We start from the raw sequence: 14,880 nt of genomic DNA on the forward strand, positions 1-14,880 counted from the left end.
TTCTGATGGTTTCCAGGCGGCTTTTTGGTGGTTTTGTTTCCGGCGGAGTTTCCGATGACTTTTTCGACGGTTCGTAGTAACTTTTTCGACGTGGGCAGGCCGCCTCGCAGGCAGCCGGACAGGATGGAAGCTCTGGTGGGCAGGCCACCTGGCGGGCAGTGCGGGAGCTCTGGCAGGCTGCCGGGCAGTTTCTTTTTAAATTATTTTTTTTTAATTTTTCAGCTGTCATTTTTATCCAGAAAACTGCCGGAAAATACAGCCAAAAATATTCTTCCGGCCTGTGTTTTACCGTACAAAATTGTCAGAAAATGATCCGTTTCTGCCGGCAATAAGTGGTTTTTCTATAGCGGTTGACGAGGAAATTTCAACAAAGAATATTTCAGCTATCTTAATATAATATAGCCGTAAATGACATATCGGCCATTTGTTGAATTGAGTTTGAAACGAGAAAATTTTATTCTCAAGTTGCATTTCTTATTTGTATATTTTTTTTTTTCCTAGTGCGATTATTTTTCAGTAGGAGTGAAGGAACAATTTTTCTATAAGAACTAAGAAATAATAGCATAATTAAAGGCATGATTTTCCTTATAGAATAGGAATAACTTGTAGGAGTATCTAAACACAAGAGTCACATGGACTGCACAGAAGAACCTCTTTCACTAAAATTTTTGAATGTCAATTCTTTTTCCGTCTTATGGAGGATCAAAGATAAAATAAAAATAAGAAGATAAATTAAAAAATTATATGTATATAGGTCCGGACACTGGGCTATGAAGAGACATGGGCTATGAATTTTTATTAGGTCCGGACACTAACGTAGCTCTACATATGGACATCAATAAAATGTCGCCACGTGCTCTTACTCTTTACTGCGCGGCCCGACGACCCAACCCGGAACGGAAACCTGTTATTGCTATGTTCTTCAATTACTAAGTATTGCTAGGTATTGCTCGGTATTGCTTGACAATAATAAGAAATATCACTCTATCAAGACCAATACTGAGCAATACTTAGCAATATCGAGTAATTCCAAGTAAAACCGGGGTATTGCTCGATATTGTTAGGTATTGGTCTTGACATAATGATATTTCTCGTTACCGAGCAAAACCTAGCAATACCCTGGTCTGTCCAAATCAGCTAATACATAGCAATATTGGGTTCCAGTCCGAGTCGGGTCATCGGGCCGCGCGGTAAAGAGTAAGAGCACGTGGCGATATTTTATTGGCGTCCGGATGTAGAGCTACTTCATGTGTCTGGACCTAATAAAAATTCCATATCTTGAGGGGGGGCAAATGCCCACTCTAAAAAAAAATTAAAAGGGGATATTTTAGAATATTTTGGGTGTTTTAGGCATTTTGTCCCCTCTTAAAAAAAATTTTTGCCCTAATTTTATTAATCATAAGCGTCTTTGTCAATCCCCAACAAAAAAAAAAAAATTTTGCCCACTTTGAAAAAAGAAATCGGATCCGCCCCTAGAACTAGAGGTGTCAATATTTGACCCGACCCGAACCCGACCCGAAAATTTCGTGTTCGGGTCAACCCGAACTCGAACCGGGTGGGGTTCGGGTTAGGGATTTCGACCCGTTTGTAAAACTGGGTCGGGTTGACCCGGAAACCCGAAATCAACCCGGTTTGACCCGGTTTTAATTAATTTAGGAGGATTTTAAAGGATTTTTATGAAATAAGTAAATGATATTTCAAAAAATTATAAACATTGTTGCCCAAATTAAGTTAATCTTGATTCATTTTAAATTAATTGAAGTAAATCTTATCTTAATTTGATGTAGATTTAAATAAATTAAATAAAAAAATAATGAAATATACCCGAAACGGGTCGGGTTCGGGTTGACCCGAACCCGAAGCGGGTCGGGTTCGGGTTCAGAAAACTGACCCGTTTGTAAAAGCGGGTCGGGTTCGGATCGGGTTGAACAATATCGGGTCAATTCGGGTTGAACCCGAACCCGACCAGTGACCCGTTTTTGACAGCTCTTCCTATAATAGATAAAAGACTTTTATGGTATCATAAAACCATAACGTCTTCTAAATTTTAAAACTGATCTTTGATTTTAATTATTTTGTTTTAATCTTTTTTTAAAAAAATCAGAATCTATTTATAAATTTTTCCCTGATATTAGCCAGCAGTTAAGCTCCAAATTTGTTCTATATTCATAAAGAAAAGTGACAAATTCTAATTGAAATAGTCCTTCAATAACACTTAGGGTAACAATTAGGACAAAATATACTGACGCAAAACAAATAGGATAGGTTTTAAAATTCTTAAATTTACGATAAGATACTGTGACTCAAAAATATAATATCATAATTTTGGATAAAATTGGGACAAAATATCCTTATGTAAAATAATTAGAATGGATTAAAAAATTCTTGAATCATATCATTTATATCAGAAATCTCATCATAAACTCATAAATTTTGTAGCCCATTTTAATTAATTTTATATCTTAATATTTTGATGCGAAATTTTTTTCCATAATTTATACAATTTTAAAAGTGATTAGTATAAGAGTAAATTTAAATATCTAAACCCTAAATTTAACATTTCATCAAAAAAAAAAAAAATTAGAATTTTATGAATAGTCTTGAAGAATAGAAATGAATTAACTTTTAATAAAATATATATAAAGCTCCAAGAGTTTTCAAAAATGTGGCAACTACAACCCCTACATCCAAACTTATACATATAGGAAAGCAAGAGTGAGCCTGAATCAACAAAAAACATTCAGACAGACCAGTCAAACTGATATCAAGCAAATTAATTTGCCTCTAATTAGAAGGAAGCAACCTCCTATGGCATTCTCATACAAATTCTTCCTCGTGTCTCTTCTCTTCCTTCCTCTTGCCAACTGCGAAAATAAATACTTGCATTCATGCGCCAAAAATATCATTGGCAACGTCGATCTCCAAGCTCGTATCATAGGTGTCCTATATCATCTTATGAAGGCTACTCCAATAAAAGGTTTTACGAGCTCCAGTTTCTCCTCTTCCGGAGACGACAACACTCTCTATGCTCTCGCCCAGTGTAGAGGAGATGCCAATACCGACCTCTGTAGCAAATGTGTTAAAGATGCAGCAAAAACCCTTCAAGCAAACTGTTCTAAGCAAGCGCAAGCCTACATTTGGTATGATTTGTGCTTCCTCCGTTATGACACAATTAACTTCTTTGGGAATTGGAAGATTGGTGGAGCTAAAACTGCTCAGACTGATACAATAGATGCAAAAAATACATCAGTATTTGTTCCTACCGTGAAAATTATGGTTGATAACCTAAAGAGTAGGGTAACGATGCCGGGAGCTAACTTATTTGCAAAGATGATGGTGAGCAAAATCTTCAATCTGAAAGGTGTGAGCGTTTATGCAATGACAGAGTGTACGCGTGACATGAATAAATTCACTTGCATCGAGTGTTTGGATCAAGCGGAAGGCTTGCTTCCTAGCATTTGCAGGAGTTCAAGTGGCTGCAAGATTCTCTACAATAGCTGCTTTATTAGATATGAGACTTATGATTTTTTTAGCACTTTATCTCATTAATTGGTTAATATGTACTATTTACGAAGGTGATTGGCCTATAAAGCATATGGTCCAATCCGTTGTTCACATCCTTGGTGCCATAGAGGGGAAGTAATGACAAAATAAGGCTATAAAGATAATGATATCTATTTAATCTCATGTTCTACTCAATCCTAAGGGAATCTATGTAACGAAATCCTTTGGGAAGGACTCTCATGAAAATGGTGTCCATTGCCAATCTTATGCACCTCATAGGAAAATAAATTTTGATTGGGTTGTAGAGGAAATTTGATAGAGCTATGTACCATTTGGGAGTTTTTGATTATGCTAGAAAAGAAATAACATAATAAGAATATAAGCATTTGAGTACAATGGTATGGGTTATTCCTTTACTTCTGGTGGTTTCATTCTTTTTATAGAGCATATAAAAAGAATGATAATTTATGATCTTTTCTAATTTTATATGTTTGTTTCTCTTCTATGTATATTTATAAAATATTTGCATGTTATGTTGCAATTAAGGATAATTGATCAAGAGCATGCTCTATATTGGTTGCAAAATCATACTCATCAAAGGTAGAGGGACAAATTATTTAATAAATTTTAATAAATTATATCTAAAATATTTTTTAAAATGCAATCATTGCCAGTTAACTTATAATAAATTGAACAACATTCTTCTTCCCTAATTACATCAATGACCTCCAAATACATTCCACAACCATTGCACGAGACAACCTCCAAGAGTTCAAATTCTTATCATTTGTGCTCCACCCACTCTATTTTTAGAGAATGAGAAACTTTTGCAACTTCAAGCTCATACTATCTAATTGAGTTATAGCCTGTAACCAATTGACGTGATTATGCTGACTAGTAGACAGTGATAACTCTTTAATGATTATTGAAAGTCACTTATGAATTGACTTAAGATAATTGACAATGATGATAAAATAAAGACTGATGACTAACTAGTCAACACTTTCGTTTAAGTTAAAGATTGATGATCAATTAGTTGACAATTGTGGTGGAAGGATAAAAATATCATATTAAATCTAGATATTATATCTTGTATATAACCCCTTAAGTAAACATCAAGGCACCTTTTGGTGTAATGATTGAAATTTCATTTGAGAAACTCCGTAGGTAAGCGTGCTCATTCCGGAATAGTTTTGGGATGGGTGATCTACTAGGAAGTTACACTAGCATGATAAAACTGTGAGGCCCTTAAGCCAAAGCGAATAATATCTCAATATTTAAGAGTTTAGGCTGTTACAAATGGTATCAGAACAATATATCAGCTAGAAGATGGGATTTAAGTGTCATACAACGTAAAGTGCTACGTCATGGGAGACACCTCTTGAACCTTATATGAGACAAAGTGTCATATGATGTTAGCCACCACTTGAACTTATATGGGTCACCTCAAGAATACTATCTACTTGGTGGATGATTCTAGGATAAAGATGATGATGATGTGTCAATTACTTAAGTGGGGGAGATTATGAAATGACTTAAGTAAAAGAAGTTAAACACTTAAACATCGTGGTAAGTTTTAGTGTAATGGTTGTAAATTCATTTAGGAAACTTTGCAGTTAAGTTTGCTCACCCCGAAGTAATTCTCGGATGGGTGTCCTACTGGGAAATTACACCAAAAGGAAAAAGAACCGTAAGGCACTTAGGTCAAAGCAGATAATATCTCAATAGTCAAGAGTTTGAGTTGTTACATCTTACTCTTCATAATTGCATGTATGATTACTCTATCATGATTATATATTAGATTGATGGATAGATATAAATGATATAAATTTGATTGAACTAGCATTGATATTAATACATCCTAGCATAACTTGCTGACGTAACACATTGATTGATTGATAGTTCTTTTATAACGAGCGAGACGAGTTGGATCAAACTGCGACCCATACTGAAAAATCGTGAGTTTCCGTTCCATAATGAAAAAAAAAAAAGAAATGTCTTTTCTCTTAAAGCACACCGCTTGCATATTCTGCCTAAGCAGCCCGGTGTGCTTCGAGGAGCAAAATGCATATGTGCTTTTGGACTTTAGTCTTTGTAATATTATATAAATGTTGACTATAAAAATGTAAATATATTTTTCACAGTTTATATTTCTCTGAATGTAAAGAGTCAGCTCTATTATTGATGATCTTATTATAAATGAATGAGTATTGGTGATTACTAAGAAAATTTAAAAATAATATAAATTGAAAATAGAGAAAAAGAATAATGAGAAAAAAAGAGAGATGTAATTCTTTCTCTATAGATCTCTGGCGTGATAACACTTACCTCAAAGTCATGGTAAAGAGTATTCTTTCTTTCTATTTTTTTTTTCTAAAAGTTGTGCAACTTCATTGAATGTTGTTTGGAGTTGAATTAAATGCAATATCTTTTCTTAGTACATAAGGGTTTTATAACAGCTTAGAATCTAAAATTTAATTTATTACAATATTTTTTCTTAAGCCAATGAGCCGAGTTTTGTCAAATTTGAACTTGAGTTTGTGTCAAATTAAAAAACGATATTGAATAATAATCGAGCTTGAATTTGAGCATAATCTCGAGCTCTTAGCTCGGAGCTCCATAAACACTACCACAAGCCCATTGACGAGTCGAATTTGAGTCAACTCAGCTCATTTACGCCCCTAAAGAAGATTTGATGATCCAACAAGCCAATTTTGTTTTAACTATATTTACATGGCTTCATCGGTCAGATCGATCCTTCAATAAATGAAATTACTATTACTAATTTTCTACCAACTAAGCCTGAAGAAAATTCATTTGTCTATGGGCTAATTTTCCATAACACGCCAATTTCAGCCCATCTTTTGAAGCTTGAAAAGCTTTCTTCTTCTTCCCTGGATTGGGAACTCCTTGAAATCCTTCTTGCAGGTTTGATCTTCCGACGATCCACTACATCATAAACTTGGTTCTTTTATATTGTGGGCCAATAAAGAAGATTTCAGCTATCTTAATTCTTAACATATAAAAAGCTGTGAATGAAATATCCGCCATTTGTTGAATTGACTTAGGAAGGAGAAAAAATAATTACCAAGTTTAGGACTATTTCTAAAAAACGTGGCTTGTCGAAGTCATGATTTCTCCTGTGTGAGTATTTCTCAACAACGTGTCTTGCCGAAGTCATGATTTCCTCATAGAATAGGATTATCTTGTTGGAACAAAAAAAAGACCAAAACTCCCGTCTTTTTTTCTTTCTTTCAAAAACGACCAAAACTCATGAGCCTTATGGGCATTGACGATTTTTTTGCTTATTTTTTAAATAAAATTTTAGTACAAACTAAATTAATGTTTTAATTTTTTTTAAAAAAAATCATCCCAAATAAAACCTTAATTATATATTAACATACATTTATATATTAAAAAAAAATATATAAATTAATAAAACATTATATATATATATGAAGTTTTTTTATATATCTATTTATGCCTAGACATAAACACGTAAAAGACTTATATTGTCAAAAAACCTAAACGCGTTTTGTGTTTTAAAATTTATCTTTTAAATTTAATTATTATTTTTATCTTATTTTAAAAATCAAATATTTTTATAATTTTTTCCTTGATATTGGCCGGCAGTTAAGCTCCAAATTAGTTTCAGATATTTTAACTAGTTTTATACGCATAAAGAAAAGTTCAAAAATTGTAATTGAAATAGTCCTTCAGCCATTCTTATAATATTAGCATAATTCAGAGAAAAAATTTGGACAGACCAAAGAGTTTTAAAAAAATGTGGCGACAACAACTCCTACCTCTAAGCTTCTATATATAAGGAAGCAGAGAAGAACCTCAAACAACAAGTCCAGATCGATCACTTAAATTTATATCCAGCAAACTAATTATTAGCTTGCAAGTAACCGCTCATGGCATTCTCATACAAATTCTTTCTCCTGTCTCTTCTTCTCCTTCCTCTTGCCAATTGCGAAAATTTTGACTTACATTCATGTGCTAAAAACATCACCGATGACATTGACCTCCACACTCGCATCGTAGGGGCCTTATATCATCTCATTCAGGTCACTCCAATAACAGGTTTTGCGAGCTCCAGTTTCTCCTCTTTCGGAGATAGCACTCTCTATGCTCTCGCCCAATGCAGAGGAGACACCAACACTAACCTCTGCAGGAAATGCATCAAAGACTCTGGAAAGGTTCTTTTCACAAATTGTTCTAATCAAGCACAAGCTTACATATGGTATGATTTGTGCTTCGTCCGTTACGACATAGTTAACTTCTTGGGAAACTGGACAGTCGATGGAGCTGAAACTTCTATGTTTAATTCTGTCGACACACATAATTTGCCGGCATTTATTCCTGCGGTGATAAAGGTGATTGAGAACCTTAAGAGTATGGTGGTGACGTCGGGAGATAACTTATTTGCGAAGATGGTGGCGAGCAATATCACTAATCTTAAGGGTATTAGTATCTACGGGATGGCAGAGTGCACACGTGATATGAATGAATCTACATGCATGGAGTGTTTGGATCATGTGAAAGGCTTACTTCATAGAGAATGCAAGAATAAAAGTGGCTGCAGGATTCTACACAATAGTTGCTTTCTAAGATATGAGACTTATGACTTTTTTAACATTGTATCTCGTTAATTGGTTAATATGCACGGTTTTATTACTATGCAAGAAGTTTGAATTCCTGAGTCAGTAAATGCCTGTCATGTGCGTCTGGATTCTGGCTGGTATTTGGGAAATTTTGTTTTCTTTCCCTCTTTTCTTTTGTGCCTTGTTCTCTTTTTAAGTAGTTTTACTTAATAGTTCTGCTTACATGTAACTATCTCATTTTAATGAAAAGGGCTTTGCCCATAATTTTCCCAAAAAAATGGATTCTTACTGCTTACAGATAATAAAGTTTTTTTATATACCAGCCGTATCTTAACTGCTGAAAGATCATTTTAGCATATTTGAGGAATAAAATTTCTCATGTGAAAATTTTAAAAAGAAGAATGTGTACTGCCCTCATATAATTTTGAAGATGTTAGATTGTAACAGTTCAGAGGTTGAAAATTTTTTTTAGATAGTCTCTCCGATGTTTAAATTAGTGAAAGTAACTTTATTTGAGTTGTATATGAGTACATAACAAATGAAGGAAGAAAATTTCTGGTAGATTTAATATCTCTTAGGACAATATATATTTAAAAAATTCAATATTTTTTCCATCAATTTAATTTACTTAATATATAATTCATTAAACAAAATCAAAATGTTATAATTTATAGGAGGAATATATGCGATTGAGAGTGTTAAGAAGTAAACAAAGAACGAAACAAAAAAGAAAAACAGAAAACAATGGAGAAAAATCCTAAAATTTAACGTGGAAAAACCGGAAGAACGAGAATTGGGACCGAATGTTCTAATAGGAAATTAGCTTGTTTCCCTCGAGGCTGCAAATGTTCTGTTTTGGCCATAACTTTTCCGAATATTCACTGCAAACAAAACCAGATATTTTCTATGAAGGTGTTAGAAATCAATCTATTACATGCTAGCTCAATGCAAATCTCTAATCTATCCCGCCCTTCTGAACCCATGGAAGCCCATTTTACTTAGCAAACTTGATATGCACCATTGATGTTCTTCGGCCAACTGGTTGTTGCTGCATCCCTTCCTAACCAAGGAGATAATAACCATTTTTTTTAGCTTGATTTCCTGGGAGCTCTCTAATAGTAATGCTGTAAATGAAATGAATTGGGTCGTACACTACATTATACAAATCAGTACAGTTATTTTCTCATAAAATTTAACCTGAGTTTGATGATGATCTGAATTTTAAAATTTCATTCAAATTTGTTTTTTAATCTTCTTATAAAATTAAATTTAGAATCAAGATTTAATCAAGCCTAATAAATTACATTTTTGATGATAATAATTTAACTACATAATCTAATTATTACTAAATATAATTGGGTTTAAAGATTTTAATAGAATTTATAATAACTTATTAGATGCTATTTAAGTTGTTTGTTGAAGTTTAAACACTCTTTGTGGGAGTGAAATATCCCCTACTTGAGCTAACGTGATGTTGTATTGTCTAAGATATTAGTTGCTTGTTTCATTATGTATCTTTAAGGCTTCATTTGAGATAATTTTTTCTTATTTTATAAAGCAGCTTCTTAGAAAAAAATGTCTAAATTTTTATAGAAAACAGTAAAAAAACTATCACAAATGAAATCTAAATGATAATTTCATTGATAAAATTTTAAATGTTGCTCAAACAATATATAGATGACAGATTATCATTAAATATTTGACTACTCTAGATATATCATGATTGTTTAAGCAAAATAACACAGCAAAACACATCAAACAATTTTAAAAACTAACAACACAATTTGAAATATAAACGCATACCAAATCACCAACCAAAGAGTAAGAAATTAAATAAGGCTTACAGGATTAGAGCAAGAGCTCTTATTGTACCTTCATGGCTCCGAGCAAAGAGCTTGGCAAGCACAGGGTGATCAAGCCTGAACCTAAGCCAGCGTTTCTATCCGTGGCTGTCACAACTACTTGCTTGCTTTCTCATAATGTTGCGTCTGTCCAACTCTTAAAGCCTCATCAATCCTTTAAGCTTCTTCACTTCTCCCCTTGCCTTCAAGATAGCACCGAAAAGTATCAATCAATATCATTGATAATTCATTATAAATGCTACAGAGATGAAATTAATCCCAGGTCTAATGTTGACAAGAGGAAGAGTTGGTGTTACAAAAATAATAATAATAAATCTTATAATCTTAGAACTGATATGGTGTTGCAACAAAGGACGTGGATCAATGAAGCGACTCATACTGTCATAAGCATTTATGACAGGTGACTATCGATCCCATCGTTAACATTCACCTGGAGGATTGCATAATGAGAAAGGTACAAGAAACTATTAGTCAGCAATCTACATAGGGAGAGATAAAAAATGATAAGGCCAACGAAAGTTTAAACAAGCCTCAGCAATTCCCTATTAGCCTCAGCAATTGATTTCTCTATTATTTATCTTTATGTCAATTATATAAGACATAAGAGTCAATCAAGCCTCGTCAATATAATAGCTACGATACCCTTATTAACATACTTGGTACAATATTCTATGATATATAAATGTTATTGATGATTATTAAGGTTTCGTTTGAGAAAATATTTTTACTCTTTTTTAAAACAATTTTTTAGTGCAATAAATTTTAATTTTTTTATTAAAATTTATTTTTAAAAACAATATGAAAGTCGTCCTAAATAAATCCTAAATTTACTTATTGTAGTCATGGTCCAAGTGACATAGTGCTTGCATAATATTTATTATTCATGCTATAAATTCTATTATTTGCTTTTAAGCTTGTTCATTCATATTTTATTATGCACATTAATTTATATGATACATTATGTCATAACGTGCCATTAATTATTATAAATTATGGTAACTTAGGTTTTATTTGGGATAACTTTCTTACTGCTTCTTAAAGTAGTTTTTTAGTACAAAATTTTATTTTTGTACTAAAAAACTTTTTTAAGAAACAATAAGAAAGGCTTCCTCGAAGCCTTAGATATATTGAATAAATAAAATTTTAGGCATGTATGTAAAGTAAGGTTGGCTAGAACTAGTTTGGTTGGGCCTATTTTATCCCTTTGTAGAGTGATAAGTTAATAGACTTGCCTTATTTTTGAATCTCATGAAGGCTTATTGGAAACCATCATATCCTATGAAAATTACAACATCTCTTTATTTTGTATATTAACTAACAAGCATAATAAGTTGTTCTTGTTTATATTTTACTCATCTAAGTTAAATTTTTAATATTTAATGTTATATGAAGTAGGCCCTTATTGATCTCATTTTTAGTTTAAGCACTCATTTCATGCACTTTAACTCAACCAAACCTATCACATACATTTAATTTAATGCATGTGAGTCGCATTTACTTTGGCTTCATCCTTCTTAACACATATATAAACAAAGCTAGTATATTAGTGAAGATATCTTTGAGGCTTTGTTATTGAGGTAACTTTCAATATAGTGATACAATAATAGGGGTTGATGCAATCATCACCTTAAGATTAATAGTGTGATCATTGCCCAAAATTGAATAATGGTCAATAGAGAATGTTGAAATATGAGTGAAATTAGATATTCACTTGATCATTCTCTAGATAGAAGAGGAGATCAAAATGATTGGGAAGATGAGTATCCAATATTGAAAACTAGCGAATGCTAGATGTCAATCACTAGTAGACATTAGGTGCATGACAATTGATGGAAAATGTTAGAAGTTGGGTAATGAGGGATGGCCACCTTAATTGTGCTTCTAACATGAGGAGAGTTTAGACAATAAAAGAGAGAAAAAGTAGATCTTAGGACCATGTGCTTGCCAAGCTCTTTCAACAGTTGTGAATTTTTTTCCTTTCTTGTTGTGGCATCTACAGCACCCCCTCGCCTAATTCAAACATTGCATTGTTGACCGCTCTGAAATTTTGGGAAGACCAGAACTGTGGTAGAGCCAAGGCAAGTGACGTCACAAAACATTTCTACGTCGCTACATCAGAAATCAGTACGCAACACTAGAGTCCCAAGAATTTGAATACCAGAGCACCAAATCATCTTAATTCCACAACGCTCGATTACACTTTTAAGCGCCACAATGCTCTAATTTTACAACATCTTGTCGACTCATCCAAAAGATGTGCATGTTCCAATTCAAATTTTACACGTGACATCTGAGGATACTACACGGGTCAAGAAATGAACCTATGTTCGAGCCCGATCATTATACATGAATAGATATGAGACGATACAACTCGAACTGTCAAACAAATGTATGAACTTGGTGTCAACCAGAACACTTGGCATCGACCACAAAATGGCACCACACCGATGGTTTCAACGCTAAATGGCATCCCATGTAAATGGTTATGACCGAGATGCTCTAGGTGATTTTGTCGTCAAATGACACCATTAAATTATAATTAGAGCACATATGTTTGAAAACCGCCGCTAAATATAAATATGAATAGTGGTGATAACCACTACTAAATTTACTACTAAAAATTTATATCCTTCATCATATTTTATAGCAGCTGTTTACAAACGGCCGCCGAAGCACCCCGCTCATAAACCCACCCAATATCCCTATTTCTGACTAGCGTACACATTCCATATTCGACTCCTCAATCACGACCTTCGTCTTGGGAGATCATCCACGCCGAATCACTTTCGATGCCGAATGACGATGGTCGAATCAATGCCAAAGCTTCTTTTTCGTAGACGATCATCGAACTGATGACAATGATCTCCTCAAAGCTCCGAAGCTTCGTCAGCCTAAGGACGAAAGGTCGAACGGATGTCGAATGACGAAGGTCGACCTTGACTCACTCCGGCGATAGCCTCTGTTTCTTATGACTGCAAGGCAGTGATCATTAATTGTCAGAGGAAGATTCTCATATCCGGCTCTATTCATTATCCGAGCACTTCGGAGGTGAGAATTGTTCTTTTTTTGCTTATGCTTCTATTTTTGGGCATTCATGTTTCTGTTGATTTAGTTTTTTATAGTTCTAAGCTTGTTGTTTGGTTTCTTTGGTTGGGCTTTAGATGTGGCCGGATCTTATCATAAGGCAAATGATGGGGGATTGGATGTGATTCAGACATATGTGTTCTGGAATGGCCATGAACCTTCTCCTGCTCAGGTATTGATTTCAAAAAATAAAAATAAAAACAAAACAAGAAGTTTCATGTTTCAGTTAGTTCTAACGAAATGCATTAAAGTTGGATAAGTGCTTTTTTTAAAATTATTTTTGTGGACTTTTCTGTTGATTTATTACAGTACTACTTTGGGGGAAGGTATGATCTGGTTCAATTTATCAAGCTAGTGAAGCAAGCCGGCCTGTATGTTCATCTCTGCATTGGTCCTCACGTTTGTGCTAAGTGGAATTTAGGGTATGAACTTTTTTCTTTTGCAGATAGAAGTTCTAGCTTACAAAATTTGAGCTTTGTAGTTTCTCTAATTCCTTTACAATGCCCGTTTGGTGTAATTGTAGTTAATAAAAAAATTAGTTTCAACATGGAAATTAGAACATGCACATATTTGTCTTTATCATATCTCTATGTTTCCTAGGATGATGATAGAGCTAATATTTTTAAGAAAGTGTAGCATTACTTTGTTTCATTTTTCTAGATGCTTTAGTGCATGATCACCCAACTATATATTAAAATGTTATTGGTACTAAAATTTGAATGATGATGAATATATTCTTTAGTGCATGATCGTGCATGATCACCCAACTAATAATTTTGTTGATTTATTTCTTTTTGTTTTTTTGCTTGCTTTGTTCGAGTTTTGATTTTTGTCAAAGTAGATGCTAATGAAATTTTAATTGTACAAAAATTCAATTAATTACTTTTTTAATGTTTCTTATTTTGTGTTGATTTCTCGATATTTAATCAAATTCAATCATTATGTTATGTTCAAATTCCCTTGCCTTGAATCAGAGATCCAGCTGCTTCTGGCCAGCTTTGTAACATCTATAGATCTGCTTGGATCAGCTAATGGTTAGGTAGATGATTGGTATTTATTGTTTACATCTTCGCATTTTGATTTATCTTGTCATGAGAATGCCTTGATTGATGTTGTAATGGTATTTGAACATGAAAATGTCATTTACTTGGTTCTCGTTCTTTGTTCCTTCTTATGCATGTTTTTCAAGTTATTTTTGTTTGTTAACATTTTAACGCTCTTGCTTGTAACTTAGCACCAATATTCCACTATATTTACTAACTTTTCTATGCTATAGAAGAGTTCAAATTTTTTTTATTGATTTGTTGGTTCTGTTTATTGTTTCAGAAACCACAAAGCAAGGCCAAGACGAAAGAGAGTTCTGAAGATGGTTCGGATGAGAGCTCTAGTGAGAGTGATAAGGAACCTCAGAGAAAGAAATTGAAAGTACATGTATGCCTTTTAATGAGTTCCTGAATTTAAATTGGTGGACAAACTTGTCTAATGTTTTCGGCTAATATTATTGTTATAGGAAACTACTGGATTGAATGCTAGCAAGCATACCATGATAAGTGCTAAAAATGAGAGCAGCAGCAGTGAAGATGAGGATGACAGTTGCGAAGAAAGTAAAGAGTAGTAGTTCTGATGAGGAGTCCTGAGATGAAAGTGAAAACGAGCAGCCAGTAAAGACACCTACAAAGAAAGTATGCTCTCATCTTCTCCCCATTTCTTCTCTCGCGAAATCTATAGTTCATACTATGGAGACCTACTAAAGTTGTTTTAAACTTTCCAGAGAAGGTTTTTTATGCCTTTCCCTGCTGTTTAACGTCCATTAAAAATAATTA

General features: G+C 33.5%; 2 protein-coding genes across 2 annotated transcripts; both read left to right on the top strand.

Annotated features, from left to right (window-relative positions):
• Nucleotides 1-2,808: 2,808 nt before the first annotated feature.
• LOC110101526 (cysteine-rich repeat secretory protein 55-like) lies at nucleotides 2,809-3,549 on the top strand. Its single transcript, XM_020829452.1, has one exon. The coding sequence runs from the start codon at nucleotides 2,809-2,811 to the stop codon at nucleotides 3,547-3,549; it is 741 nt and encodes a 246-aa protein (XP_020685111.1).
• A 3,872-nt stretch (nucleotides 3,550-7,421) lies between these two features.
• LOC114580165 (cysteine-rich repeat secretory protein 55-like) lies at nucleotides 7,422-14,672 on the top strand. Its single transcript, XM_028696803.1, has 5 exons — nucleotides 7,422-8,045; nucleotides 13,086-13,229; nucleotides 13,367-13,456; nucleotides 14,384-14,482; nucleotides 14,568-14,672. Exons 1-5 carry the CDS (start codon nucleotides 7,422-7,424, stop codon nucleotides 14,670-14,672), a joined length of 1,062 nt encoding a protein of 353 aa, XP_028552636.1.
• The last annotated feature ends 208 nt before the right edge of the window (nucleotides 14,673-14,880 follow it).

The sequence above is a fragment of the Dendrobium catenatum genome, unplaced genomic scaffold (assembly GCF_001605985.2).
Source record: "Dendrobium catenatum unplaced genomic scaffold, ASM160598v2 fragScaff_scaffold_847, whole genome shotgun sequence".
Lineage (NCBI taxonomy): Eukaryota > Viridiplantae > Streptophyta > Magnoliopsida > Asparagales > Orchidaceae > Dendrobium > Dendrobium catenatum.

Coding starts and splice junctions, on each gene's coding strand:
- LOC110101526 (XM_020829452.1), top strand. CDS start 2,809: ATGGCATTCTCATACAAATTCTTCCTCGTGTCTCTTCTCTTCCTTCCT.
- LOC114580165 (XM_028696803.1), top strand. CDS start 7,422: ATGGCATTCTCATACAAATTCTTTCTCCTGTCTCTTCTTCTCCTTCCT. Junction 8,046..13,085: donor GCATGGAGTGTTTGGATCAT/GTGAAAGGCTTA, acceptor CTGTTGATTTAG/TTTTTTATAGTTCTAAGCTT. Junction 13,457..14,383: donor ATCTCTGCATTGGTCCTCAC/GTTTGTGCTAAG, acceptor TTATTGTTTCAG/AAACCACAAAGCAAGGCCAA.